This window comes from Panthera pardus, unplaced genomic scaffold (assembly GCF_024362965.1).
Source record: "Panthera pardus isolate Hobbes unplaced genomic scaffold, ASM2436296v1 HiC_scaffold_22, whole genome shotgun sequence".
Taxonomy (NCBI): Eukaryota; Metazoa; Chordata; class Mammalia; order Carnivora; family Felidae; genus Panthera; species Panthera pardus.
The window spans coordinates 69,044,279-69,070,876 of NW_026526788.1; the positions used below are offsets into that span (position 1 = coordinate 69,044,279).

At 40.6% G+C, this 26,598-nt stretch overlaps 1 protein-coding gene across 7 annotated transcripts in view; it reads left to right on the forward strand.

The window, feature by feature from the left end:
* Positions 1–26,598, forward strand: part of VTI1A (vesicle transport through interaction with t-SNAREs 1A) — a 358,352-nt gene that overhangs the window by 203,383 nt on the left and 128,371 nt on the right. For 5 of the 7 annotated variants that reach the window (XM_053909923.1, XM_019459445.2, XM_053909924.1 and 2 more), the window contains 2 exons: positions 3,889–3,959; positions 4,629–4,690. In XM_053909923.1, coding sequence (XP_053765898.1) covers positions 3,889–3,959; positions 4,629–4,690 — 133 coding nt within the window. Of the gene's footprint in view, positions 1–3,888; positions 3,960–4,628; positions 4,702–26,598 lie in introns of all 7 variants that reach the window. The other 2 variants (XM_019459448.2, XM_019459449.2) reach the window with 1 other exon arrangement.

The following is a 26,598-nucleotide window of genomic DNA, read 5'->3' on the forward strand; positions in this document are numbered from 1 at the left end:
TTGGTGAATGCTTGTATCTTCAAATTTTTCAAGAAAAGTAAACCTAACAGTGTTACTAATTTTTTAAGAAAATAATCCCTAAATGTCTAATACTATTCCAACCAAGATAGTTTAAAAAATTACTTTAAAAATAATCCTTTCCCAAGGTGCCTGGGTGGCTCAGTCAGTTTAGTGTCAGACTCTTGACTTCAGCTCAGGTCATGTTCACAAGGTCGAGCCCCATGTCGGGCTCTGCGCTGACAGCATGGATCCTGCTTGGGATTCTCTCTCTCTCTCTCTCTCTCTCTCTCTCCCCCTCTCTCCCTCTCTCTCTGTCTCTCTCTCTCTCTCTCTCTCTCTGCCCCTCCTTTGCTCATGCTCACTCTCCCTCTCCCTCTCTCTCTCAAAAATAAATAAACTTCAAAATTTTTAAATTTAAAAATTTTTAAAAATAAGAATAATCCTTTCCATCTTTGTCTTGCTTTGATTGGGGTAGGAGAACACATAATGAAGAAACCGTACATCACTTTGCTTGAATTTTTCCTTTCATTCTATAAGTGTGGGCATTTCTAATGTGCCTGGCCTGGACTTTTCTTTATTGGGGCATTAAAATTGAAGGTAGTGGGGCGCCTGGGTGGTTTAGTTGGTTAAGCATCTGACTCTTGGTTTCGGCTCAGGTCATAATCTCATGGTTTCATGAGTTCGAGCCCTGAGTCAGGCTCCATGCTAACAGTGCAGAGCCTGCTTGAGATTCTGTCTCCCTTTCTGCCCCTCCCCCACTCACACTGTCACTGTTTCTGTCAAAATATGTAAATAAACATAAAATAAATAAAATTGAAGGTAGCAAGTAAGAAATGAAAAACAGAATTCTGTTTCCAACAAATGGACGGTACCTGTGTATTAAGACCAAGATGTGTGCAGTCTTGCCAGTGTCTCTTCTCTTGCCAGATGGGTTAAGACTTCGGATGCTGAGATATTTCCCAGGAGACAAGGAGAGTTGAGGGAGTGATTTAACAACTCGTGAATAAGGCCTGAGCTCTTTACCTTGTTTTGTTGATTCCTTCAGTAGCGGACTGTGGATCCATTCAGAATAATTTTTCCCCTAGCAAACCTGATAGAATTGTGGATCTGTTACCTACATTCATTCCAATGTTGACTTCTCCGATGCCACACTTGAGAAGCTTTGAGAGCAAGAATATATCGCAAACCTTTCATGCACTTTATATACTCCTTCCATGTACTTTTTTTCAGTTGCTCATCGCTTCCTTCCACAAACACTTACTGGAAACATTATGCTGGTGACAGACACATGATAATAACCTATTTCCTATTTGTTTGAAATTATATATTATAATGCCATTAATCTTGATAGGAGAAAATATTACGTAAGTAGTATTTTGCTAAAATGATTAAGGTATTGATGGTGTCCATAGATATTTGAGATTTTTAGTTAAAGTGAGTTAAAATTGCTAAATTCTATTAAAGGATTTCAATGCAACACTTAATAGTATAACAGAATTGAATATTGTAGTTCATATGCAAAAAAAGGAAAAAGTTAGCTCCAATTGTTTTTTCCTTCTTTATTATTGGTATCATCTTCCACTTTTACTGTGCCTCTACCGGGAGCCACATATCTGATCCAATTTACTTTAAGTATCAATTGAATGGAATCAATGAAAAGCTAACATCTATCTGAGAAGAAATACTATACTAGGAAGACACTATACTGGAAAGAATTCTCAGAGTTTGTATAGGTATCAAAAATATATTTATGCTATTGAATTTAAGCATTTTTTATTACTTGGATTTTCTGTCATGAAAGGAATATACAGAGGTGCCTTGGTGGCTCAGCTGGTTAAGTGTCGACTCTTGATTTTGGCTCAGGACGTGATCTCACAGTTCGTGAGATCCAGCCCCAAGTCGGATTTTTTGCTTACAGCGTGGAGCCTGCTTGTGATTCTCTCTCTCTCTCTCTCTCTCTCTCTCTCTCTCTCTGCACCTCCCCAGCTTGTGCACATGCACATGCTCCTCTCTCTCTCAAAATAAATAAACATTTAAAAAATGAATATACAGTCCTTTTTCTGGTGTGCCACGAAATACAAACTCTAGTGTAGTATTTGCCCTTTAGCTGCCAAATCTTCACTCGTAACACAAAAGTTCATGAGTGCAGAACTTGATCTCCTTTACTGCCCATGTCCCCAGCATCTGCACCTGGCACAGAGTAGGAACTTTATGATTTTTCATTGAGTGCATTGATTCCCATGTATTATACTATGACATGCATTTGTATGGTATCGTATGGCTTTCAAAACATTTTTACTTAGGTTAATTTCATTTGACTATTACAACAATTTTGTGAGAAATGTAGGACAGATATTTTATCTTGTGATACCCAGTTCAAGTGGTTTGTGGTAGACCTAAGATTGGAGGGGGCCCAGCTCATAACAGTCCATTGGTTTTTTTAATATCAATCATCATCATTCAGTAAATGCTTATTATTATAGGCCAGTCACTGTATTAAATAATTTAGCTGAATTATTTAACCTTTGCCATGACATAGCCCCATGACATAAAATGATCTTCCTTCCATTTTAGAGATGAAGAACTAAAGCACAACGAGGTTAGGTGATGTATGCAAGGTCAGCACTGGGGATTAGGCTCGAGCAGTGTGAGTTCCCAGCCCAAGCTCTCAATATGGTCTAACCACTGCTCCACAGTTTTTTAGGATGTCCCTCTAAAAAGTTGGCTAATGTACATAGCTGAGCCAAATAACTACCATGGTGATTTCCTAATGATTTTATTAAATTATTTGCTATCACTGTAATAGATTCTTATTGAGTGTCTCAACAAATTTATAAGCCAGAGATAACTGTTGTTATAGGTTATGGGTAAAGAGAAAAGACAATACAAAAGAAAAAAAAAAGGAAATATGGGTATGTGATTGTCAGAATGTTGGAGTCAGGTGGGTTGCCAACATTACAAGGGAGTCAGATTTGTCATTCTTCTGTTATAGACTAAGGTACCTCCCAGGTGATGGAGAATGAGTCTGGAAAAGAAATTATTCAAGGCAGCTGCATATTTGTCAGGTTAGGACATACCTACAGTCTTGTCAAAGGAGGAGAGCCAACCAGTGCCAACCAAATGGGATGATCATGGCAGAGGAAAACCTCGTTGGAGCTCAGCAGTGTGCTTCTTAACGAATGTTCTAACCTGCCTATTCCTGTATAAATGGGAGTTCTGTCTGCAGCTTGAGCTTCACACAGCTCCTCAACCATGTGTGAAGTGCACCTCATCGTGACTCAAGTATCCACAGTGGCTGAGAACATGCTAAAGGAGCTCTTGCTCCCAGAGAGTAGAAGCCTGGAGAGAGTTCCACTGACAATAAGCTGAAGTAGTTGAGAGAACAAGGACTGTGCACATGGGGCAAATACATTAAAATCAGATTGTTCTAAATGGAGTTTCACTTACCTATGCAAAGCAGTGCAATAATAAAGCTGGGGAGGTAGAGTAGAATCATCAACATTAGTTATAACCTGCAAAACCAAAGATTAGATTCCATGTTGATAAAATGATAGGAAGACCACCGAACCTGGGCTCTCCATCTCGGTGGATAACAAATATGCCAAGGTGGCCTTCTGCAAGACATATCACCTCAATCGTCACCACCTTTTTGGTTATGTTCTATAGGTTGAATTGTAAATCCTATCTAATCATATCTAAGATATACAGGTAAATTTATTAAATACTTTCTAAATATTTTTCAAGTACATGAATTTAACTATGCATCCATTATGTAATGTACAGTTATTGAACATTAACTCTGGGCCTGCCGCCATTTTGGTACTTCTGGGGGTTGTTCCCACTTATACCCAAAGTTGCCTTTCGTCACCCAGCTTTCCTTTTCCATAGAGCAAATTGGCCAGGAGATGTTGGAAAACCTCAGTCACGACAGAGAAAAGATACAGCGAGCACGTGAACGAGTAAGTAAAAGTGATACCGTTTTTTTCAGAAGTTCAGTAAATAATAAGGCATAGAAGGCACATGCATAGACAGTAACAGTGACATAAATGCAAGTGTGTATAAAAAAGGCAAGGGTGGATGAGGGATGTCGAGTGAGAGGAGAAGAGAAAAAAGAGTGTGCAATGGAGAAAGAATATGCTCTTTCTTTCCCCATCCCAGAATGCCCCCAGGTAGATATTTTATTTAGCTCTATTACTGAGAAGGTCATGAGGGAGATTTTGGAGTATGTCAAGTCTTTCAGGGTGAAAGCTGTAAACATAATGATGTCTCATCTTCACTTAGTTCATTTCGTTACCGTTTATATTTGTAGGACTTTGCACATTCGAAATTGGATTTTAATTACCAGATGTTTATTCAACTTTATCAGCCTGCAAGACATTTGCTTTTATAGCCAGTTCAAGTATCCAGCTTAAAGCTCCTGGGATTATCTGTTACATGTAATTTTCTAAATCAAAGAATTTTCAGAGACTGTGTAGGTAACAAGGTGTATTTTAGTGTATTTAAGTATTTTTTCATTAATTGGATTTTCATCCGTGAGAAAAACTCCTGCTTGCCAGTGCACTTTCGATACGATCCAACTACATGAAGTCTCACTTTGTTTTGTTTTAATGCTGCTTTTCTCCTTCTAGCTTCGAGAAACAGATGCTAACTTGGGGAAAAGCTCCAGGGTCCTGACGGGGATGTTGCGAAGGTAAGAGCAAGGTAGGGACCTATCTTCCTCTCTCTCCCTTTTTTGAAACTGTGTTTTTCATCTAGTTGCAACTGGGCACTTTCCAGGCATGTGAGCCTCTGCTCTTAGTACCCTGTGTCAAGACCCTTTTGAAATGACAGAGCACTGATATTAACTCTTGTTTGGACAGGGACACATACTGAGTAACTTAGATTAGAGAGAAGGTTTGAGCTAGGGGGTTTACCTCAAGCTATGGAAAAAATTAGGGTTAGACATGAAGTACTTTTTCATAGCCTGAGGAAGTCCCCATGGCAGGAGCAGACTGATTTTATTTTCTATTTCAATAGCCTCCTTCTCCTAGAAGGAATGCGGGCCTGCCAGTATCATGAGCACACTTGGTATTAGCTTTGCTCTCTCCCTGTTGCCTTGTTTTCATTTCTTTTTTAAGAGACACTGTTTGGGGAAACATTTCAATCGTGTATATACTTAAAGATGATGTTTACAATTTAAAGATTATCTGAATAATATGAATTCACATGTGCGCGCGAACAGATGTTAATGTTTTATGTGTGCGACTAACCTTCGACTGATGGAAAACATTCAGGAGAGTATGCGGAAATAAGTGAATGAATATGGGTAATATTCTATATTCTATGTTTCTGGGGGAGAGGAGTGAGAAATGTGTTTTCACTGTTCTGAAAGAGACATTTTTTACGTAGGTGTATTTAGCATGGCATTTTCTTACGTTCGGAATCTACCAAGGAAGGTTATCATCTAGCACAGCCTTCGGTTTAGAACTGTAGCTCGCAGTGTGAATGAGAAAGGTTGAGAATCGCTCCACAACAGCTTAATTGGAATTTTAAAGAAGAAATCCTTTAGCATGGACACTATAGAGACAACTAATATAGAGAAAGGAAAGTCTTCTCTGATCATGTATCTGTACGTAAGAATTCGCTAGAAGTGTGTTTGCTGTGTTCGTGATGGACAGCACAAGACCCAGTCGTAGGGTTGCTTGGTCTCCATCAGGCTGATAGGTCTTGAGCCTGAAGTTCCTGGGACACTCCAAACCAACACTGGCCTAACTCCACAGGCCCCTGATTTTCCTGCAGGCACAGTCCCAATTCAGCACCATAAGCCACTGAATCCTCTGCTTAAGAGTAATACATAAATGACCTAGAAAAACGCAAAATCCACAGAGAAGTGGCAATTGAGAGGAAGGGTTCAGTGCCTATAGACAATAAAAATGAAAAAAAGGAAAAAAAATCCTCTATTGCTTCCCTGGGAGGGCCCCTGCGATGTGAGCTGTAACGAGTATTCTGCCTATGTCTCCATTTTGTCAAATCTCATTAAAGAGTTTATGTCAATTGAGCTGTCCAGAAATCATTCATCATTTTTAGTGTAAAAAAAATCATGCGGTTATTTAAATAATATCATATTAATGTTAAAGTTCAGCTGTCATTTAATGGTATGGCTTAATCAGATGTAGCATTTAGGAAAAATAGTTTTTGCGGGCTCTACGTGGCTTTCAGGTTGGCAGATTCAAATAAGGATTTATGAGTTTCTGAACCAATGTATTTCTGTCCATGTTTCTGCTTGATGTACCTCACCCTTTTGTGCAGGACTCTGCAGACAGTTATTTCAGCAAATAAAGCATCTCCTCATATTGTGTTTGAATAAATTTGCAAGTCATTTAGAGAGGGTGAAGCGCAGACGCCCTGCAACCTTTGACTGGGCTTTCTGTAGGACAGTCATACTAACGCGCCTGTTTCATAAGCCTACAGAGGGAAATTACTCCACCGAAACCCACTTGGGGTCCTCTTTGTAGGTAAACTCAGTCCATCACTGACTCATCTCCTTTTGGGATCTGTCTAGAGAGTGAATAGAAATAAAAACCTTCAGGTGGACGTCACCTTGCTGTGATGAGCCAAGGAAACTCTGAGGCCCTCCTGTGCATAGCAGCGATCGTGTTCTTTACAAGACTCAGCTAGGATCTTGGTATCAGCCAAGGGATCCAGATACTCTTAATGCTGTACCTTCACTGAGTCTCGGGGGAACCAAAGGCAGATGGTGGTTTTGTTTGGTTCCTAATTACTTATCCCACCTGATATACGGTTTATTTTGGTCTTGGGAAAAGGCAGAAATGTTTGATCAACTTCTTCACTCCATTGTTTTTATTATTCCCTGGAAAAACAGTCTCTAGAGAAACGGGACCAGCTTTTATGTCCCCAAGTCTCCTATAGAATACTCTGATTTTGCTTCCTCTGTTACATCCCTCCCATTCGCAGGGACTTACTTCCTTTCCAGCACTGGTGAGATTTTAATTCAGAGAGAGAAATCACATTCTGTTACCAAAACCACATCGCGACGTTGTGCGTCAGCAGTTGCGTTTAAGTTAAGGTGTAATACCAAGCCACGCGCCCATCTGTCACCTTCACAAGTGTGTAAAGGGAATGAACGTGCTCCTCGTGCAGTGTCGGCATCCACCTCCAGATAACACGAGCTTATTTATTTGCATGTGATGAATTGTGTATGACCGAGAATATTCTACTAACATACTAAACCAAGGAATTAATTTATTTAGAGGAAAGTTTGCTGATTATTTTTAATTTTTTTAAATTAGGTTGCTTTCAATTCTGTATGGAACGGAAACGTTCCATATACAGAATGATGGCCTTTGCCCCTCATTTGGGTCATTTTGTTTTGTTTAGCCTGTGGTGAAGACAGGTGAGACCGATGTTCCGTCAATGTCAAAGTCTGTATATAAACCCACCTGGTTATCTGCAAGACGGACTGAAAGCAGATAGGGAAGTAAAAATGAGTAAGTGACAGCCACCACCATTCATGCTTTTTTCATGTTTTATTACCATCACATGAGGTTAAAAAAAAAAAAATCTATTTCCTTCTTTTCTCTCTCCCTTCCTGCTTTCCTTCCTTCCTTTCTCCTTTCTGCTTATTCACTTCCTCAGTAAATACTTAACACCTGGAAACAAAGCCTTGGGGAATCCTCAGATGAAATCAATTCGATCCTTGCCCTCAGTCCTGCTGGAGAATCCGTATTGTGGGAATTCCTAGAACTACCTCCTTCTCAAGGAAACTTCTGAGGATTCCTTAACTCCAGCGAATGCTTACTGGTCGTTAAAAAGGGTGCCAGGGAAACAAATAACCAATAGAAAATATCATCTAACTAGCTATAAAACCAGTACGTTTCAAAAGTTTAGAGAAGTAGGAGATTTATAGAATCATAAACAAGCTTTGAAAGGAACTAACCAGGCAAAAAACACTGAGGCATACCTAGTTTAGTGAAGCAGCAGCTGATTCAACTAAAATAAATAAATAAATTGTTCTTCCTGTAACGTTGCTATATTACCAAAAAGGAGAACGCAAAGGAGAAAATTGGCCCATTCAAAATTATGATAGTGAAACTTGACATCAGAACACAGATATAGCTGATTTCCTGGAAAGTAATTTTTCTTCTGTCTTGACAGAAGATAGAGAGCTGGCTAGGGACAAACGGCTCATTTCCTGACCCTATAGACAGAGTTTTAAATAAAGTGCTATCCAGATAATAACGAAAATGGTCATGAAACAAATGGCTATTCGTGTGGTGACTGGAGCCGAAGAAATGAATTTTTCACGGACTCTCACAAAATGTGATTATTGCAACTGGGGTTGTCTTGAGGTGTCACAAATAACACTGAGAGGCTTAGATGTTGCTCTTCATAAACTTGCACGTATATGCACGTTTGTGTGTGTATTATTTCCTGTACATTTGACTGGGAAGTCAAAGAGCAAACAGAGTGGGCAATCAGTGAAAATAAAAATAGCAGTTTTTGACATTTTCAGTCAGAAAACAAAAGACATCATGATTCTGGTTTTTTGGGGGTTTTTTTTGTTTTTGTTTTTTTTACCTCTGAAGAATGAATAATTTATTGGTAACAGTATATTTGTTTCTAAAAGTATCTTGGGAATACAACAGTTATAATTTGAGATCTCCTTTGACATAAATTTGGAGGGCACTCTACAAGTTTATGTTGGCTGACAAAAGGCTTACAAAAAGAAATGGCGTATGTAATAGTTTTAAAACATCTTTTTCTATATGATTACCTTAATATCAAATAATTTCCTGTCTCCCACCCGCTCCCTGTGTGTGCCTCTACTATTTTAATTTTTTTCAATTTTTTTGAATTTAAAAAATAAAAACAATGTTTCCTTCAAACAGTGAATTCTTGCTTATTCTTCCAGAATGCATGTAGTAACTTGTTAAAGCATGTAACTGGTGAGAGGCCTTTTGTAACTAATCTATAAGCTACACAAACCAGGTAGTGTTAAATGCTGTTGGCCTAGCAAGCACTATTCATGTGTTATTATTTATTACATGTATTTTTTTGTTAGAACTACTTTGGAGCCAGTCTGGGGAGTAATTGCCACCTACTATCGCTGTCACATTTTCATTTTAAACATGGTTTTGTTGCTTTGGTAGAGTGACAGGTAAAACATCTGGAAAATTTAAATGTACTATCAAAATGATCCATAAGGGTAAGCATACCAGAAATACCAACACAAGATCTGTAAGCAATGGAAATACAAAAAAAAAAAAAAAAAAATTGTTTGTTTAGTAAACAAATTTTTTCTTAAAGAGGGGCGCCTGGGTGGCTCCCTCGGTTGGGCGTCCAACTTCGGCTCAGGTCATGATCTCGTGGTTTGTGAGTTCAAGCCCCGCGTCGGGCTCTCTGCTGACAGCTCAGAGCCTGGAGCCTGCTTCGGATTCTGTGTCTCCCCATCTCTCGGCCCCTCCCCTGTTCACGCTCTGTCTCTCTCTGTTTTTTCCAGCTGTTGCTCACAGATAGTCAGACAGCCTTGCTAGATGAGCAGAAAGCAGTGAACAAACCCCACCAGACCCCATCAGCTAAGATGGGCCTGGTGTTTGTAGACAGGGAAGCTGTTGTGTACCAATGGCGTCCAAGGGGGGTGTGTTTTTGAGGAGTCCTTTAAGATTATTTTATTTTTGACCACAGACTGTGGGGCCTTAACTAGAGATGAATCTATAATCTCCCTTACCTCCAGTATTCTAAAAGTATCATTGCGAGGAAATTTGTCGTATATCTCACCTTATATCTCTGGGGCCTTATCCTCACTGGAGAAAGCAATCTGGTTTTGTTTGACTATTCAAAACGAAATTCCTGCATTTGCATCAAGAGGCATATGCCTCAATGGATAAGGGGTACGCTCGGTGGCCACACTGGACCTGCCACTTTCTAGCTATGAACCTTTGACAAGAATCCACTCTCTATGCCTCAGTTTCCCCCTCTATAAAAGAAGGAAGACAACAGTCCCTATCTCACAAATTGTTATGAGCGTTAAATGAGTCAATACGTGTAAAGTACACACAACAGTGTCTGTTACATAGTAAGGGCTCAATAAATGCAAAAATGTTTGTTGTCATCATCATCATTGCTAAAAAAAAAAAAAGAAAGAAAGAAAGAAAAGAAAGAAAAAAGCCTGGGGGCAAACTCTGAAATCAACGTGATAATTAGTAGTTATTTTAGGTCAGTGAATTTCCAATGGATATGTTTAAACTATCGTTTTTTCCACTGCCAGACCTCCCAAATAATTGTTATAAAATTAAAACTTAGTAATAATAGAAATAAAACTATGCCTGTCTCAGTGCTGGTGCTCCCGCTCTCCCCCCACCCCCCAGTCTGTGACCGTCACCGGGCAGTGCTGCTTGAACCACTCCAGAGCGCTAGGGTACTGCTCAGAGCAGAGAGATCCTCTGCGCTCAATCCTTCCCTCTCTTTGGACTATTTACAGAAGGGAGCCTCTTGGTCGGTCCCTATGCCTCTTCTCCCCTTCTTAGGTTCTTCTAAATACTGTCGGCCAGTTTATCTTGCAGAGTGCAAAACTAGCACTGCTTCCTTTCTGCCTAGAAATCTCCTGCGGTTCCCCACTGCCCGCTGACCCATGTCCTCCTTAGTCTAACCCCGAAGGTCTTTCAGTAAACATTCTCGCTTCCTTTGCCTTTACTCCTGTTGCATAGACCCATGTCTCTACTGAAGTTAATTACCTCCCATCTCCAAAACTAGCCCTAACCGGTTATTCACCTATCCTATATCTTTGTTTTTTCTGTTACTTCTACCTGGATATCCTCCTTTTCTCACCTATTATAGTCAAGAATCTTCTGGATGAAAGTGACAGAAACCCAGATCAAGCTAGCCATAAGCCACAAAAAGGAAACATATACCACATACATCTTAATGGTTCAAGGGCAGAAGCAACTTCAAACACAGTGGAATCTAAGGTTCTGATAGCAGTGTCAGGACTGGGTCTTGCTCTCTCCATCTCTCAGCCTGGCTGTCTTGTGCACGGGTCTCTCTTATAGAGACAGTTTTTGCCAGCCCTCTCAGCGACACTCATTGAATGTAGCCATTTTTCCCCTCACTAGTTCCAATAGGAGTCATAGCATGGAGTCTTCCTGGTTCTAGTTTCGCTCTGGTTGGGTAAAAATCCCATTGATCTATGATTTGTCATTTTAGACCTGGGACCTCATGCAGGGGGTGGACACTCGGTCTGAGAATAGACAAAGCCTAGTTTCCTCAGAAGAATTCAGGAACTTTTACTAGAAAGGGGAATAGAAACTGGGTAAGCAAAAACAACAGATAGTATCTTCAGAATATTCTAGATAAACTTTTATCTGTACTCTGTATCTCACCTGGAATACCGCTCTGTCCATCAAGCCTTTATCAGTCTCTCAGCCAGAAATGATCTGTCTTCGGTCTGATTCTTCACAGTCATTTATTCCTACAAGGCATTAACATCTTCTGCTTTGCGTTGTGTCTATTGTACTTGTATGTCTTACACCTCCTAATTTTCTTCTAGACCTTTTTTATCCCCTACTTCCTCCCTCAAAGAATTTTCTACAGCTCCCCACCACATTGTGCAAACAGCCGAAACAAATACGGGGGGGGGAAATCCAAGTGAAAGAGAAATAAAGTGCCGCCTAAGCATAGACTTTCAACAAACTCCTGTACAGATATCCAGACAGGTAGAAAATCCTCTCTGAGAGCAAAGCAGAAAGCACTGTCCGAGGATTCACAGTGTTTTATAAGGTGAAAATAACATTTAGTTGAAGTCAGGCATAACCTTTCTTGCCACAGAGATGGGCCCTGGAAGGAATGGTTTTGGGGAGGTGGTGACAGTTGCCAGGCACATCCCCACCTTAAAGGGAACGCGGAGTTTCTGTAGATCCAGCTCTTGTCACGGTCCTTAGGACTGGACTCTAAGCTACTTGCAGTCAGGAACCTCATCACATTTAGCCCTGGGTCACGTTACCCTGGCATCGGCCCGATTGGTGAATAACCTTTGGAAAAAGGGCTGAGAATAGTTTCACAGTTGCTGTGTAGGTTCACGGGGGATAATTTAGTTGAAACCCTGCAGGTTTTGATCTGTTGCACTTCGGTGACCACGTAAACATGTTCATTCAAAGATAAAATAAGCCGCATCACAAGAACAATATTTCTGTCCATTATTTAATCACAATGGGAAAGCATCTTATATTTTCCTTGGTTGTGAGCCACAATTTGACCTCATTCTTGAATTACTTTTCTTTTATGATTTTTCCTTTTTTCCCCAGGATACACGCCTTTCTTGAGCGCTATGTAGAATATGAAGGCTGCACTTCACCTTCACCATCAATGCCTTCTTTGAATGCAGCCTTGAGCTGTTAACTCGAAGCAAGGAGCCCTAGGCCTTCCTTATAAACAAGTAATGGAGCCCTCGGCCCCCCTTGTAAATGGCTATTTATTAACATATACCATCACCAAATAGCATTTTACAATTCCAGGCCCCCGCACCATTACACCACTGTCTGCTCCATTGTGAGTTGAGGGAGGCCTTTGGCCATCTGTTTCATTAAATGCCAGAGGCAGCGAACAATATCTGAACTTTCTAAAGCGAGTGTCCGGGGCTTCTCCCTTCACAAATCTCCCCCTTCTGCTCGCTGCCCCTGCCGCCATCACCGCCACCACCGCCACCATATTTTTTTGTTTGAACGCTCACATTGTAAATTAGTGTATTCACACACCACTTTTAAAAGGCTCGCTGTGTTGGAAGATGGGACAAAGCCAGCTCAGTAGCAGCAGCTCATGCACAGTGCAGGTGGTCGAGCTAGCTGCTACCCAGATCAAAAGTCAAACGACTGTGAAGCTCCTTTTGAAAGTGCAGTTAGGGAGACAAGGCAAGGCTTATCTGCACAAACAAGAACGAGTTATAGATATACATCACAAATGCAGGAGGACAAAAAGGGGTTTCATAATCTTGCGGGATAAGAGAACCTTCCAATGCTGACAATTCTGAGGGCATCTCTGGAATACGCAGCTTGTTGTTGTTTTTTCTTTCTCTCTCTCTCCCCGCCCCCCTGCCTTTTTTTTTTTTTTTTTTTTTTTTTTTTTTTTTGGTAAAATTAGTCTTTTATTGTGTGGTGATTGATAATTATTATTTATGCTTTGGTGCTGTTCCTAAAGTAGCTAAGAATTTTTTTAAGCCACCTTTGAGGCAGGAAATGGCTCCTTTTCATGGTTCCATTTTATTTTTCAACAACATTTAAGGACAGACTCCTATTTATACCACACAAGCAGTCTTGTCTGTTGTAAACAAAGTAAGTGGCTGGGAATTGTGCTTTCCCAGAAATGTTTTCCAGGGAAGCCATAATAAGAAACAACTGTGTACATCTTGAGACCTTGTCATCTAGGTATTAAGAAAGAATTCTTTGCTTTTAAGGGGAAAACAAAACAAAACAACAACCAAAAAAAAAAAAAAAACACTGTAAAGAAATATATTCAATATCCTAAAGTATAATTAAAACAGTTCCTAAACTACAAAAGTTTAGGAAATACCAGCAAGGTGGCTGGTATTAGTTGAGGTTGTCTTTATTTTTTATTTGTCTTTATTTTCATTTTAAATTGTCTCTAACGCTTTTGGACAAGATAGAAGCTGAAATGAGACGAGGCATCATCATTTTTTTTAAGCCTCAATGCCCTATTTAAAAAGCTGGTGACTTCTTTGCAAAGTTATGTAAAGAACTTTGGAACTAAAGTGTGAGTATCAGTGGAGAAAATGACAGAATGATAAATTTTACTAAAAATTTACAAAGAGGGTTGAAGAGGCTTTGGAATTTATTTAACAACAGCACTCTTGTCTCCTGTGAAATTACATTTTACCTAGAAAAAAACAAATCTGCTTTCCACTTCCAATGCCTTAATGATTTTATGATGAAGAAGAAAAAACTATCAGCCTTTTAATTCCCAAATCAGCCAAAGGCGTCTGAATTTGGGTCCTCGAGTACTCTTCATGAAATCATACCGTCTGTCTCAAGCCCCAGGGCAACAGCCCCTATCCCGGGGTGGACTTCACAGAGTCTCTGAACCACCAGAATTTTCTTGAAAATGTTTGCATATGCATGTGTATGTATCTTTCTGGGAATTTTCCACAAGATTTCCAGGAATCCACAACCAATTCCAAAGAACTGAGAAATGATACATGGTAATAGAACTGTGTACAATTCCCTCACTAAATTCCACTTACTTTTCTGTTCTCACATATTTGAAATGTGTTGACCTACCAGATGTGCTTATTTTGAATTTTCCGCAAAATTTAACAAGAAACTTTATAGAATGTCTTCCCCGGGAAATCAGATCATGTATCAAAAATACGTCCTTAAAGATAGTCACAGCAAATAAAGTTTATGTATGGCCTTATGATTTATAAGGCCCATTCACATACATTATTTCATGTAATGTAATCTTGGAAAGAACTCTGTGGATTGGTATTGTCACTGTTATCCTTATGTTACAGATAATTGACTCCTGCCATAGTTGAGTCTTGCCCAAGGTCATTCCACCCAGATGGGGCAGAACTTGGTCCCATATCCTGGTTTTAGTCACAGAAGCCATGTTCTTAGCAGCATTTTAGCAGTAACAGCAACAGAACATCTTCAAAAGCAAATATTTAATGTTTACCGTGTAAAGGGAATATGTTAACACTGGAGATTCAACAGACTCAGAACTCTAGTCGCAGGGAGTTCAGTATCTTTTAGAAACAACAATACATAGTAACTTGTGCTGTATGGTAACTGAGAGGTAAATGTAGTAGGTGGTGACAGAAAAGAGAAATCCCTGGGAGACTTTATAGAGGAGGTGGCAGGTGTCTGGGTCTGAAAATTACTACCTGATTCTCAACCCACATGTGGGGTTTGCTGTTTCCCTTTCCATGGCAGCTCTAAGGTTGTAACTCCCAGCAACAGAGTTAGAATGTTCTGGGCCGGTGTTCGGCTACCAGCATGTTCAGGGCACGTGGGAAGTTAACCAACAACCTGTAACTGTGCTCTTTGATAAAGTAATTATGATCCAAAGATGTAGTGAGAATTGTTTTTAGTTGCAACGAAGTTTAAGATTTTCTTCAAGCAGCTAAGGTGAGCTTGAAATCACCTAAACAATCCTGTTTCTAGACACTCGTGAAAAACCTCTTCACGTGTGACACCCCAGTTTTAGAAAGATATTGAAGATTTTCATGCACTTGGCTAAAATCACATATTTATAAAATTTTACAACCTTTGAAATTCCACAAGTAGATGCAAAGACTTGGCAGAGTGCAATGACTATTTTATTTGGTATATTAATTATTTGATAAAATAATAAAGCATGTCACTTTAAAATGCTGACTTTTTTCACATATTCCAATTAAATCTTTCTCATCAAATGGGCTTCTAGAAATTTAGTTAGTAGGAAACTTGCACAGCCAATAAAGAAAAGCATTCATTCTCTGTTCTGTATACATGATCTGAAACCATAGCCTGTTAGGTCTTTTAATCTGTTTGTTCAAGGCCAAGCTATTTATATGGATAATTTTTAAAGCTTCTGTATAAAGGAAAAAAAGAACATTTTATTTATTCACTGAGGTTTTTATGTGCCTTGAAATTGCATAGATAAAGTATTTTCAAGCTCATGGATGTGGAAGAGATAAAAGGTCTCTTATTTTAGAAGGCTTTATGTAAGCTTTTCAAATGTACAGTTTTCTCATGGCTAGGATTTTTTAAATAATACATTATTTCACTACTATAATTGGAGTTTGATGTGGGCATCTTTTTCTTTCCCTGAGTTACATGTTAAATTATGTGTCTAGATCGTCTTTATTAAATTTTACCTTCTGGGTTTTAATAGTTCTCTTATTGGAGAAAATAATTTACTAATCTTCATTTTTAGTATTGGGCAGCTATTTAATATGACTAGGAGTGGAAAACCCAAAAGTCAGATTTCACAGACAAAGAGTGAAAGGTATAACTTGGTTTTGCAATGCGTTGGTATGAAGATGAAAAATTATTTACCTCTTCCTCCTTAAGAACTTTTGCTAAGCCTGGTAGACTATGAAAAGGAGAAGGAGGGGGCAAAAAAGGCATTTTTAAACTCTGGGGCAACTGGATTCAGACCAGATTCTGGGTGAACATTAGCTGCTGTTAGCTCTGCCATGTCAGGGCCAAGAAACAGCTTTCCCTGGCTGGAGCATTCCCAAGCTATCACGGCCATCAGACAGGTGGGGAATAAATATTGTAGAATGGTGGGACATTTGAAGAGCAAGCTTCCGATCCCCAGGACTCAATTTGGACAGGCTTCAATTGGAGCAAACAGGTGTTCCTGGGAGGAACTGTCCTCAGGTGGCTGGGGGGGTGCCATTCTTTCACATACATAAAAAGTTCCCCTTCCTTCTGCCTGCAGGAAAATTAGAATTAACTACAGCTTTTTCTTTTGAAATGGAAAAAGAGAAATAAAAATATGGCACCAGGTTTTGGCTCCAACTGGATTTCCATGGAGCATGTAATCTATGATGAATGAATGAGTGTTCCTGAAGCAAAGCATCCTTGTAGTTTTCAACATTGGAGATACTGTAAAAACTGAATGAATGTAAAGAATCTTTTTTTTTTTTTCTTTACCAAAGGCTGTGTCTATAAAGTGGAATAGGCTTTTCTTCTTTCATGTGTTTGTTCATCACCAAATATTCATGAGCATTCTATCCATAGAGTATAAGCCAAGGGCTTAGCCTAAGCTGTAGTAACGGTCATCGGTTGGTACATGAAAGTGAACCTGAGTGGTCTTTGGGAAACTGTGGCTAGAAAGTAGTTGCTGGTCTCAGAGATTTCTTTTCTGTAATGCTGCCACACTGAGGATGTAGCTAACGTATTTTATTTGGGGCACTCTTTTTATTTTTTTTAAGTTTATTTATTTATTTTGAGAGAGAGGGAGAACACAGGCACAAGCAGGAGAGGGGCAGAGACAGAAGGTGAGAGAGAATCCCAAGCAGGCTCTGCACTGTCATCACAGAGCCAATCCAAAGCCCTAACCAATCCCTAACTCACGAACCCTCAGATCATGACCAGAGCCAAAATCAAGAGTCAGATGCCTAACCTGCTGAGCCACCCAGGCGCCCCCGGGGCACTCTTTTTAAATTACATTTTTGCTGTAAAACACAAACTAGTAATAATAAAGGTAATTTTTTTAAATAAAAAATCATTTTTAGCCCCCCACCTTGAAACAAACTACCTTCTTTGATGCAGATGTTCCCTGGCAGTTTTTCAGTCATGATCTATGTATAATATTCTATGCTTTGCTCACTTGATATTGTATCTTACACATATTTCTGTTTCCACATTGTCTTCACATATTTATATTTTTTTCCTAATTAAAAAAAGTATTTCCTAGTAATAAAAGTTTTTTTTTTTTAAGCCCCTTATTTTGTAGAGAAAGAAATTTATCAAGAAATAGGGAGAAAGTCATCCATAATCACACTGGTAAAAACATAGGAACTCTAAGGTTTTGGCATATTTCATTCCAAGCTTTTTCTATGTATTTTCCCATGTATTTTATTTCTGTCATTGAGGTCATACAACATTCACAATTTTGTATCCCACTCTATACATTAAGATTATATTAAAAGCATTTTCCCATGCCATAAAAAACTCTGTAATCCTTATTTATAACAGTGGTATAATATTCTCTCATAGGATTATTTCCTTTACGTTAAACATGGAGATTTTTTTCTTTTTTTTTTTTTTTAAGATTTTCAAACTTTTTTTTTTTAAAGTTTATTCATTTATTTTGAGAGAGTGAGAGAGTTGGGGAGGGGCAGAGAGGGAGGGAGAGAGAGATTCCCAAGCAGGCTCTGCGCTGTCAGTGCAAAGCCCGATGTGACGCTCAAATGCACAGACCATGAGATGAACCTGAGCTGAAAGCAAGAGTTGGACACTTAACCGACTGAGCCACCCAGGCGCCCCAAACATGGAGGTGTTTTCCGACTCCCGACTCCTGCTATACACTGATGCTATGTGTCTGCGTTCATAGAGTGTATTAATTTCTTGGGGTGGCATCCTTGAAGAGAATCAGTGTTTATCTCTCATTGGTGACTTTGCCACCCTTGATCTAATTTTGTAGTCAGTGGGGATATTTCTTCAAGTAACTTTTTCAGGATAAGTATATGATTCGGATGTATATGAAGAATCACGTTCTTCCTCTGAACCTTAAGGTCTCATTTTCTTTCCCTTGTTTTGTAGGATCTTTTTTTCCATTGTCCTCGTGTTGTTGTGAGTTTTTGTGTGGTTTGGTTACTTTTTAAAACCAACCCTCTCTTGGATCTGCAAGTGGATGGCAGCTTTATATGCTCAGCTCTGTCTAAAGATAGTCCTTTTTGTCGGGACTGTCTTTATGGGAATGAAATGGGAATTCCTCTTTCCCCAACTCCATGACTCTGGGATGAAAAAATGTCTAGTGTGTGGATGCTCAACTGCGATCTCCTCCACCACCAGATATAGGCACACTGTACTTCGGAAGGCCACACTTCCCAGGGTTCAGCACCTTACACCATACCTTTCCTACTGCCATTCAATGTTGATTTATTGTTTCCCTGGGAACTCTAGTTTCTTACTGGCTGTAGAAGAGAAACAAGGTGCGGAACGTGGAGGAAGAGGAATGAATACGACAGCCCAAATACCTCCTAAATCGCAGCATCCACTCATGAGAGAGACAACTGCTCAGTTTCTGCTTGTTACAGACGTTGCATTTTTCACCTAGTAGCAGACTTTGTGGAGGGTGGACTACTGCTTACATTTTTCAGCCCAATTCATTTTTTTTTTTTTTTTTAATAGTGGTAGAAAAATCCTTCCAGGCTCTGGCAATTTGTGATGTCAGTTTTGGTGTTGTAAATTATCATCTCGTATTTTTCCATCCCAATTTAATGGGTCCTTTGATAGATGCAACATCAGGAGCCATCAACCAGGCACCATTTTAAACTGGAAACTGTGAGTGATCTTTAAAATTGCCCTAGATAAGGGGACCATTTCTGTAGCTCAACCCTTGGGCCTGTATGCCTGGGTGGTCTTGTTTTAACTGTTGCTATTTAATTATTGATGATTTACTACATAAGGCACGGAAGCCTTAGGGAAAATGAAATCCCACGTGCCAGTTTCTTTAGATGAATCTTCTTTGAGGTTTAAGTGTCCCTCTCGGTAATATAGTGAGGCATGATTTAGGGGGTCATTCCAAATACTGCCTGGATAAAGTCCACCGTGGCATCTCTATTCACTGATGGCGTCTACTGATGCATCCTGAAGACAAGGCCTGTTTGCCTGTGCTGGCCATCATGACAGCCTCACACAAGCCTGTCTACTGTAAGCCAGGCATCCTCACGCATTTCCTTACTCCTCATTTCCTTTCTCTGTCCCTCTTGGGGAAAACTCGAATCTCCAGCGATAAAGACTACTTACCTACAGGAACCGATTTCCCCTATTAATGCTCCTATCCTGGGAACCATTTATTAGGAAAATGGTAATTCACTCCACAAATACGTGAAAAGAGGTTTCCTGGGTATGTAAGGATGTATCAAGATGACTCTTGCCTTCAGAAAACCCACACCCTAGTCGGAAAGAGATAAGGAGGGCAGAAGAAGGGCTAACTCAAGATGTTTGGTGATCACAGACCTCAGTGCACAGTTCCTGGAGTCTGGAGATCACCGGCAGCTTGGAGTAATCCGGGTGAGTTTCATGGATGGCATGGCCCTTGAAGGAAGGGTAACATTTGCCTCGGCAAAGTTAAAAGGGATTCCAGGCTAAAGAAACAGCACGAACAGGGAGGTAGCATCTTGCAAGGCAGGTATGGCAGATAATTCAAATCAGCTCTACATTGTCAACTTTATGACTTTTGCCTTTCATTTTCTGATGTTCCCCTTTCAACAGTAGAATGTGGGTCATCTCACAACATGTTCACAGTTGTGCCCAACTGTCATCTGCTTCCCATTTTTACCCTCCCCTCCACTGAGGAGATAAAAGCTTGGCAAAATCACAATGGCCTGAAAACCTACGGTGCACCTTTTTCACCATCATTATTCCTTATTGAACACCTACTATGTGCTCTAGGCAGAACGAACCTTCTGAAAAGACCATGTTCTTCCCTAGTTGTCATGTAGCCCATTAATAAGTTTTGTCTCATGGGTTATTTCCTCCTGAACATGCCTACTTCCCATGTTTTCCTAAGGATTTAGAAAGGTGTTACAAGTACAGGTGGCTATGTGTGTAGGCAGAATAGACCTCCACCAAAAGGTAGGCTTTTTCTTTAGGAGTCCCATGCCATCAAAAATGCCATCCGGAGCCAGTGCCCCCAAATCCTCCCTACGGAGCGTGTTCTCTTAATCATTAGACTTGGTTGTCTCTTTAGAGGCTGTGTGGGCACTATTGTAACCTGTTCTCTCAGCTCTGCATGTGACATAATCAGATTCTTCCCTAGAAGTAGGTCAATACGGGAGCAGAGCAGAGGCGGATCCTGGAGGATCTTAGGAGGTCACATGTCAGAGTCTGGAAGGGCTGAAATCAAACTTAACAACATTGACTGCAACTGGCCTGGCCATGATACTACCTTTTTTTTGTTTGTCCGCTTGCTTATTTGCTTTTAAAGCAACAATTTTGCTTTCATAGGACTTGAAATTTTTAATCCAGTTTTTGCTTGGGGGGAAAAGGTATTAACCACGTGTCTTGTCAAGATATCATTGAAAAAAATTTTCCAAGTCAAAGTCAAATCCGGAGCTGGGGTTCTTTCTAGGTACACAGCTGCTTTATTAATCAGTTCTCTGGATTTTATTATTTCCACTTGCAAATGGGGATCCTTAGCAGACAGCCTTGAAAGAAGTGGCTGTCCTCATCAGCATGACTAAAGGGTGGATAAAATACTTGCATGTGACTGGTATGTTTCTACTACCAAAATCCCTCGGCCTCAAGTTTATAAGGAGAAAGAAGTGTGGACAGTCAACACAGACATTAGTTCATGGGTGACAGGTCAGCACACCGTGCTGGCTGTGATCCAGTCTGGGTGATTTCTTTTTCCTCTTCTGATGTGGGTTTATTACACAGATAGTATTATCAAAGCAAAAGAAAACAATATGTTTTAAGTTTATTTATTTATTTTGACAGAGAGAGAGAGAGAGAGAGAGAAAACGTGCATGTGTGCGCGAGCGTCACGCAATCAGGGGAGGGACAGAGAGAGGGAGAGAGAATCTTAAGCAGGTTCCATGCTGTCTGTGCAGAGCTGAATGTGGGGCTCTGTCTCATGACCAAGAGATCATGACCTGAGCCAAGATTAAGAGTTGGACGCTTAACCACCTGAGCCGCCCAGGCGCCCCAAAAGAAAGCAACATTTTTAAAAAGAAAAGGGAGAAAAATCACTGATAATACACCCACAATGATCTTTTCTTCCTTTTTTTGTTTTAGTATTTATTCATATGTTAACATTTTCCTTTATGTGGCATTAATACAAATTTTAAGTCCCTCTGCCTTTTTTTCTTTTAAACTTAACATGATAGCTTGTGTTACTGTAGTCAATCGGATATTATTGTCACCTTCTCGTTTTTAATCAAGTTATTAGGACATTCACAGAGGTTCAGGAAAGCCCAGCCGCATAGGGTTGGCATTCACTGGTTTTTCAGAAAACAGAAGGGCTCACTCTACTGTGTCTTAGAGTTCCTCAGCCTGATATTTAAGAGCGCTATGAGTTTGATAATTGTGTATGATCATCGCATATAACTTCTATACTATCCACACAGACCTCTTGCGTATATTCATTTGAAGGTGTTTCATGATAATATTGTGACAAAGCATATGTATAAACAAACAGGCTGGCCACTCTCTGGTAGAGATGAATGTGGAGGGTTCCAGAAATAGCCTCCTTTTCCCAAAGCATTCTGTAACTATCTAAAAGGAAAGAACATTCAACTTAGGGTTCCATGCATCGTCTTTGTCAAATGCTTGTACCTACATGGTGAATTAATCAGTGTTGATGGTGGCACCTACTTGGTGATGTGTTAGCCAGGTTTTGTCTCTGCCTTGCACAGAGCACTGAGGAACAGTCTTTGAGTCAAAGAGGTTGGGAGGAGGGCTGAAGGGCTGAAAGGCAGGGTGGTTTTAGAGGTGCCCCAGAAGGAGATGGGAGCTGGGTGCCGTGGTAGGAGGTGCTGAACAGCCAGGGGGCAGCATGGAAGCGTTCTGCACCTGATGGAGGAGGAGAAATGGAGGAAGGGGATGAACGCAAGCTTCACCATTTTTCCTGAGCCCAGCCTCGGGGAGGATGATGGATGACTTTTTGTCATCTGTTGTGTTTCCTCAGGAATCTAAAACGGAATCTCTCTACTGAGACCAGAGGTTGAAAACCGCAAGCTATGGGCCATAAGTGACGTGCAGAACTTTTTTCCTTTGCCTTTTTTTTTTTTTTTTTTTTGTTGGTTGGCAGTTATGTTTTTTAAATTGAGGTATTAGGGGGCGCCTGGGTGGCTCAGTCGGTTAAGCAGCCAACTTCGGCTCAGGTCATGATCTCACGGTCCATGAGTTCGAGCCCCGCATCGGGCTCTGTGCTGACAGCTCAGAGCCTGGAGCCTGTTTCAGATTCTGTGTCTCCCTCTCTCTGACCCTCCCCCGTTCATGCTCTGTCTCTCTCTGTCTCAAAAATAAATAAACGTTAAAAAAAATTAAAAAAAAAAAAAGAAATGATGAGCTGCTCTTTAAAAAAAATTGAGGTATTAGGTATTACTTACATACAGTAGAAATCACACCTTTTAAGTATAGAATTTGAGGAGTTCAGGTCATGGTATGCAGTTGTGTAACCCACACAACACATCAGGACACAGCAGTGCTCTTCCTCTAGAAAGTTCCTTCCGGGCCCTTAGCTCTCAGTTCCCCTCTCTCTCACCCATCACAGGCAGCCACTGATCTGCTTTCTGACACTAGAGTTTGGCCTTCTCTAGAATTTTATGTAAATGGAATTACGCAGTATTTTGTCTTTCGTGTATAACTTCTTCCACCTAGCATAGAGCTTTTGAAATTCATCTGTCATTGTGTGTGTTAGTATTTCATTTGTTTTAATTGCCGAGTGTATACCACAGTAGGGATTCACCATAATTTATCTATCCACTCACCAGTTTATGAAGGCGTAAGCTGCTCCCAGGTTGGAACACATATCAATATGGCACTATGAACGTTTGTGTACATATCTTCTTGTGGGCAGAGGTTTTTATTTCTCTTGGGTAAATACCTATGGGTCGGATTGCTGGGTCATATGGTGAGTGTATGTTAAATTTTATAAGAAACCTTTCCAAACGCTTTCCAAAGTGGCTGACCCATTTTGCATCCCATAGCAACGTATGAGACTTCCAGTTGCTCTGTACAGTTACTCTTAAAACATTCAGAATAGCCATCAAGCAAAACGCAGAGCCCTTTAGAAGGACACGTGGTCTCTGGTTCGCCCCAGTTTCTGTTTGGCCCATTTTGCTCATTTATGCTGTCCTTCTTCACCCCTGCATTAGATATTTTCCCAGCAATATTATGTCCCATGATGTGTAACAGGGCATCATGGTTAAGAGCAGATTGGTGGAGAAAGGCAAATCCGGGTTGGAATCTGTGTCTCGCCACTTATAAGCTGTCACTTTGGACAGTTTACTTAACTTTTGCACCATGAATTTCTACATCTGTAAAGCGCTAAGGATATCTTATTCAGTGATTTGTTGTAAAAATAAAATAATAGAGAGACGCCTGGCTGGCTAAGTCAGTAGAGCATCCGACTCCTGATCTCAGGGTCATGAGTTCGAGCCCCATGTTGGGTGTAGAGATTATTTAAAACTAAAATAACATAGAGCATGCTAAGCACCTGGCACAGGGCCGGGTCCATAGAAATTGTGCAATAGACATTACACATTTTGCATTTATCAGTATCATGGGATAGTCCAGTGATTCTCATATGTATGTTTGTGTGTGTACATCAGAATGTAACCCGCACAGGTGTTTAGAAAACATAGAAACTTGTGCCCCTACTCCCAGATCTTCTACAGAATCACATTCTCCTGGGCTGGACCTGAGCATGTGCGTGGTTTACAAGTTCTGCAGATGATTGGGATGAGCATCCCTGGCCAACAACCATCGGTTGACCAGGAAGATGGTAACAAAGAGTCCCGCATGCTAAGCTTAGTTTTATGACTAACTAGCCATGTGCCTTTGAGCAAATCCCTTAACCTCTCTGAGAGAGCAAGTTTAGCTTAGATCTGACTCTAGCAAATTTGGTCTTTCATGATTACTAGGTTTTTCATGGTCGACATTGGCTACAGTTGGAGACAGATGAGTTGGAGGTGGTTGAAGGCTATGCCTGCTTCCCAAATAATATGTCAAAATGAAAGCAAACCCCAGACTGAAATCTGCCACATCTAGAAACACGTGTTCACAAACAGGAGCACAGACAGCTGTCCATCTTGTCCTCTGGATGAAATGAGTCCCTGTCCTCTGTCCTGATGGGAGAGGGCGTGAACAGCAGTGTGCCTGAAAGGATCGCTAGAGGCAGATGTGAGAATATTCTAGCAAAGGACTTGGCTAACCTTCTAGTCAGAGTCAGGTGAGAGACTCCTCTGAGTGATGGATAGAGCACTGAAAATCCTGAGTGGAAGGCACCGTTCCAGGGTCACTAGATTCGATGCCCTTTCCCTGCACCCTGTGGGAGTGCCAAGGACAATACCTCTAGCCAGTGCACAGAGCCTCAGTGCCATTTCTAATGCCCTCATTAATAATTATTCGTTATGCTAATTAAGAGTAACTAATTAATAAGATAAAGAGAGCTGCCACACTTGCAGTAGCTGCTTCTGGAATATGGCTTTTCGTTAGTCTTTTAAATGTGAACTCAACACCCCGAAGTGTGTATTCCCATTAGGCCCCTTCAATTATAAACTCACTACCCAAGGGCATGGATTAAGACTAACTAATATACACATATCTGTCACGCTATCTGTACAGAAGTATTTTATAGTTAATTACAGATAATGTAACTGATGATGCCTGAGATTCCATCCAAACCTAGGATTCTACCATTCGACATACCAGGGTCCTAATACTGTTCTCAGCATAACTTGTCATCCTTGGTCTCCTCTTTCTGGAAACCCCTCTGAATCCCCCAGCCCATGTTAGTGCCCTTCCCTTCCCTGGGCTCTCCTAGAAGTCTGTGCCTCTTTCATGGCATCTTATTTTGAGCCAGGGAACATACAAAGAGGAGTCCAACCCTTGTAAAACGGCATCCTTTTTGACTTAGCCACGCCGATCTGCCTTATTTCCCAAACTTCAGGGGTTTGAGTAATACCATCACACTTTTGGTCCTGGCTCCACCTGCCTAACACCTCTACCACTCTTTCTCTTTAAATTGGCACACTCTTGCTTCAATACCTCTCGCTTTATTTCACAGAGAATTATCCATGTAATCATGATTCGAATGTCCCAGTTATGTGTTGTTTTACATATTAAGTGCTATAACTATCCCAAATAAATTGTCGAGTGCTTATGAATATTTAAAATAAAAGGTAATCATCTCTGTCCTGCCTAAAATGAGCTTCTCGAGTCTCCAGCGGTCTGCACACAGTGCCATGAGACCCTTGCTGTGTTTCACTCGTCAGTCCCCACCCATCCCCTCCACTTGACCGTGTGTCCCTGGGGAGAGGACTGGCTTTCATCTCTGTGTCACCACGTCAGTAAGCCTGGTGCCTGGTGCATAATACGCACTCAATAAATGTTTGATGAAGAAATGTTTCGATTCCTATCACTAGCAAAATACCATTAGCAAATAGAAATATTTTCTGTTTTCTCTCACTTTGATTCCCAACCTCTGCTAACTTCAGGGCTCAAACATGGGACCAAAACGTAAGAAGCCCCAAAACACGTATAAGTGAAGTGACACCTGTCTTCCTGCCCTCCTGAAACCTTTTTTTTTTCCTTTTAAGGGACAGGAGCATCATCCATTCAGTTTCCCTAAAGCTGAAGAGAATTTAAAACTGTAGGCAATTTTAATGTTAAGTGGTTTAAAATTATAGATGTTTTGTTTATTTGTTTGTTTTTTAATAAAAACTTACCTGACACGGGCTCCAGGCACCAACACAAGGGAATAGCTAAAGAACGTTAAGAGGGTTTTCCTCTTCTTTTTCCTTTCTTTTCTTTTTTCTTTCTTTATTTTTTAAGCAGTGATCAAATTATCATCTCAGCTTCCCAGAGGAGGTACAAAAAGGGATCTCCAAGTCCCTGAGCGCCACCCTTGGAGACACAGGAGGTACTCTGGCCCATGGGTGCTGGACATCTGCACAGTCTCGCTGAGATCACATGTGCTGTCTGTCCAGTCTCTGTCCTGCTGCCAACTAGGCATTCCTGATCACAGACCTAAAACACTGGGTCTATTTTCATGTCAACTCTCCCCTCCCACCTCTAGCGCCACCTCATAGCTCAGTGTCATACTTGCTTGCTTTATTCTGTGGCACCCACAGCCCTTTGCTGCTCAAGGGCCAGGACCAAAACTTATTCCACTTTATACCCCCTGTGCCCTGCTAGCTCCTGG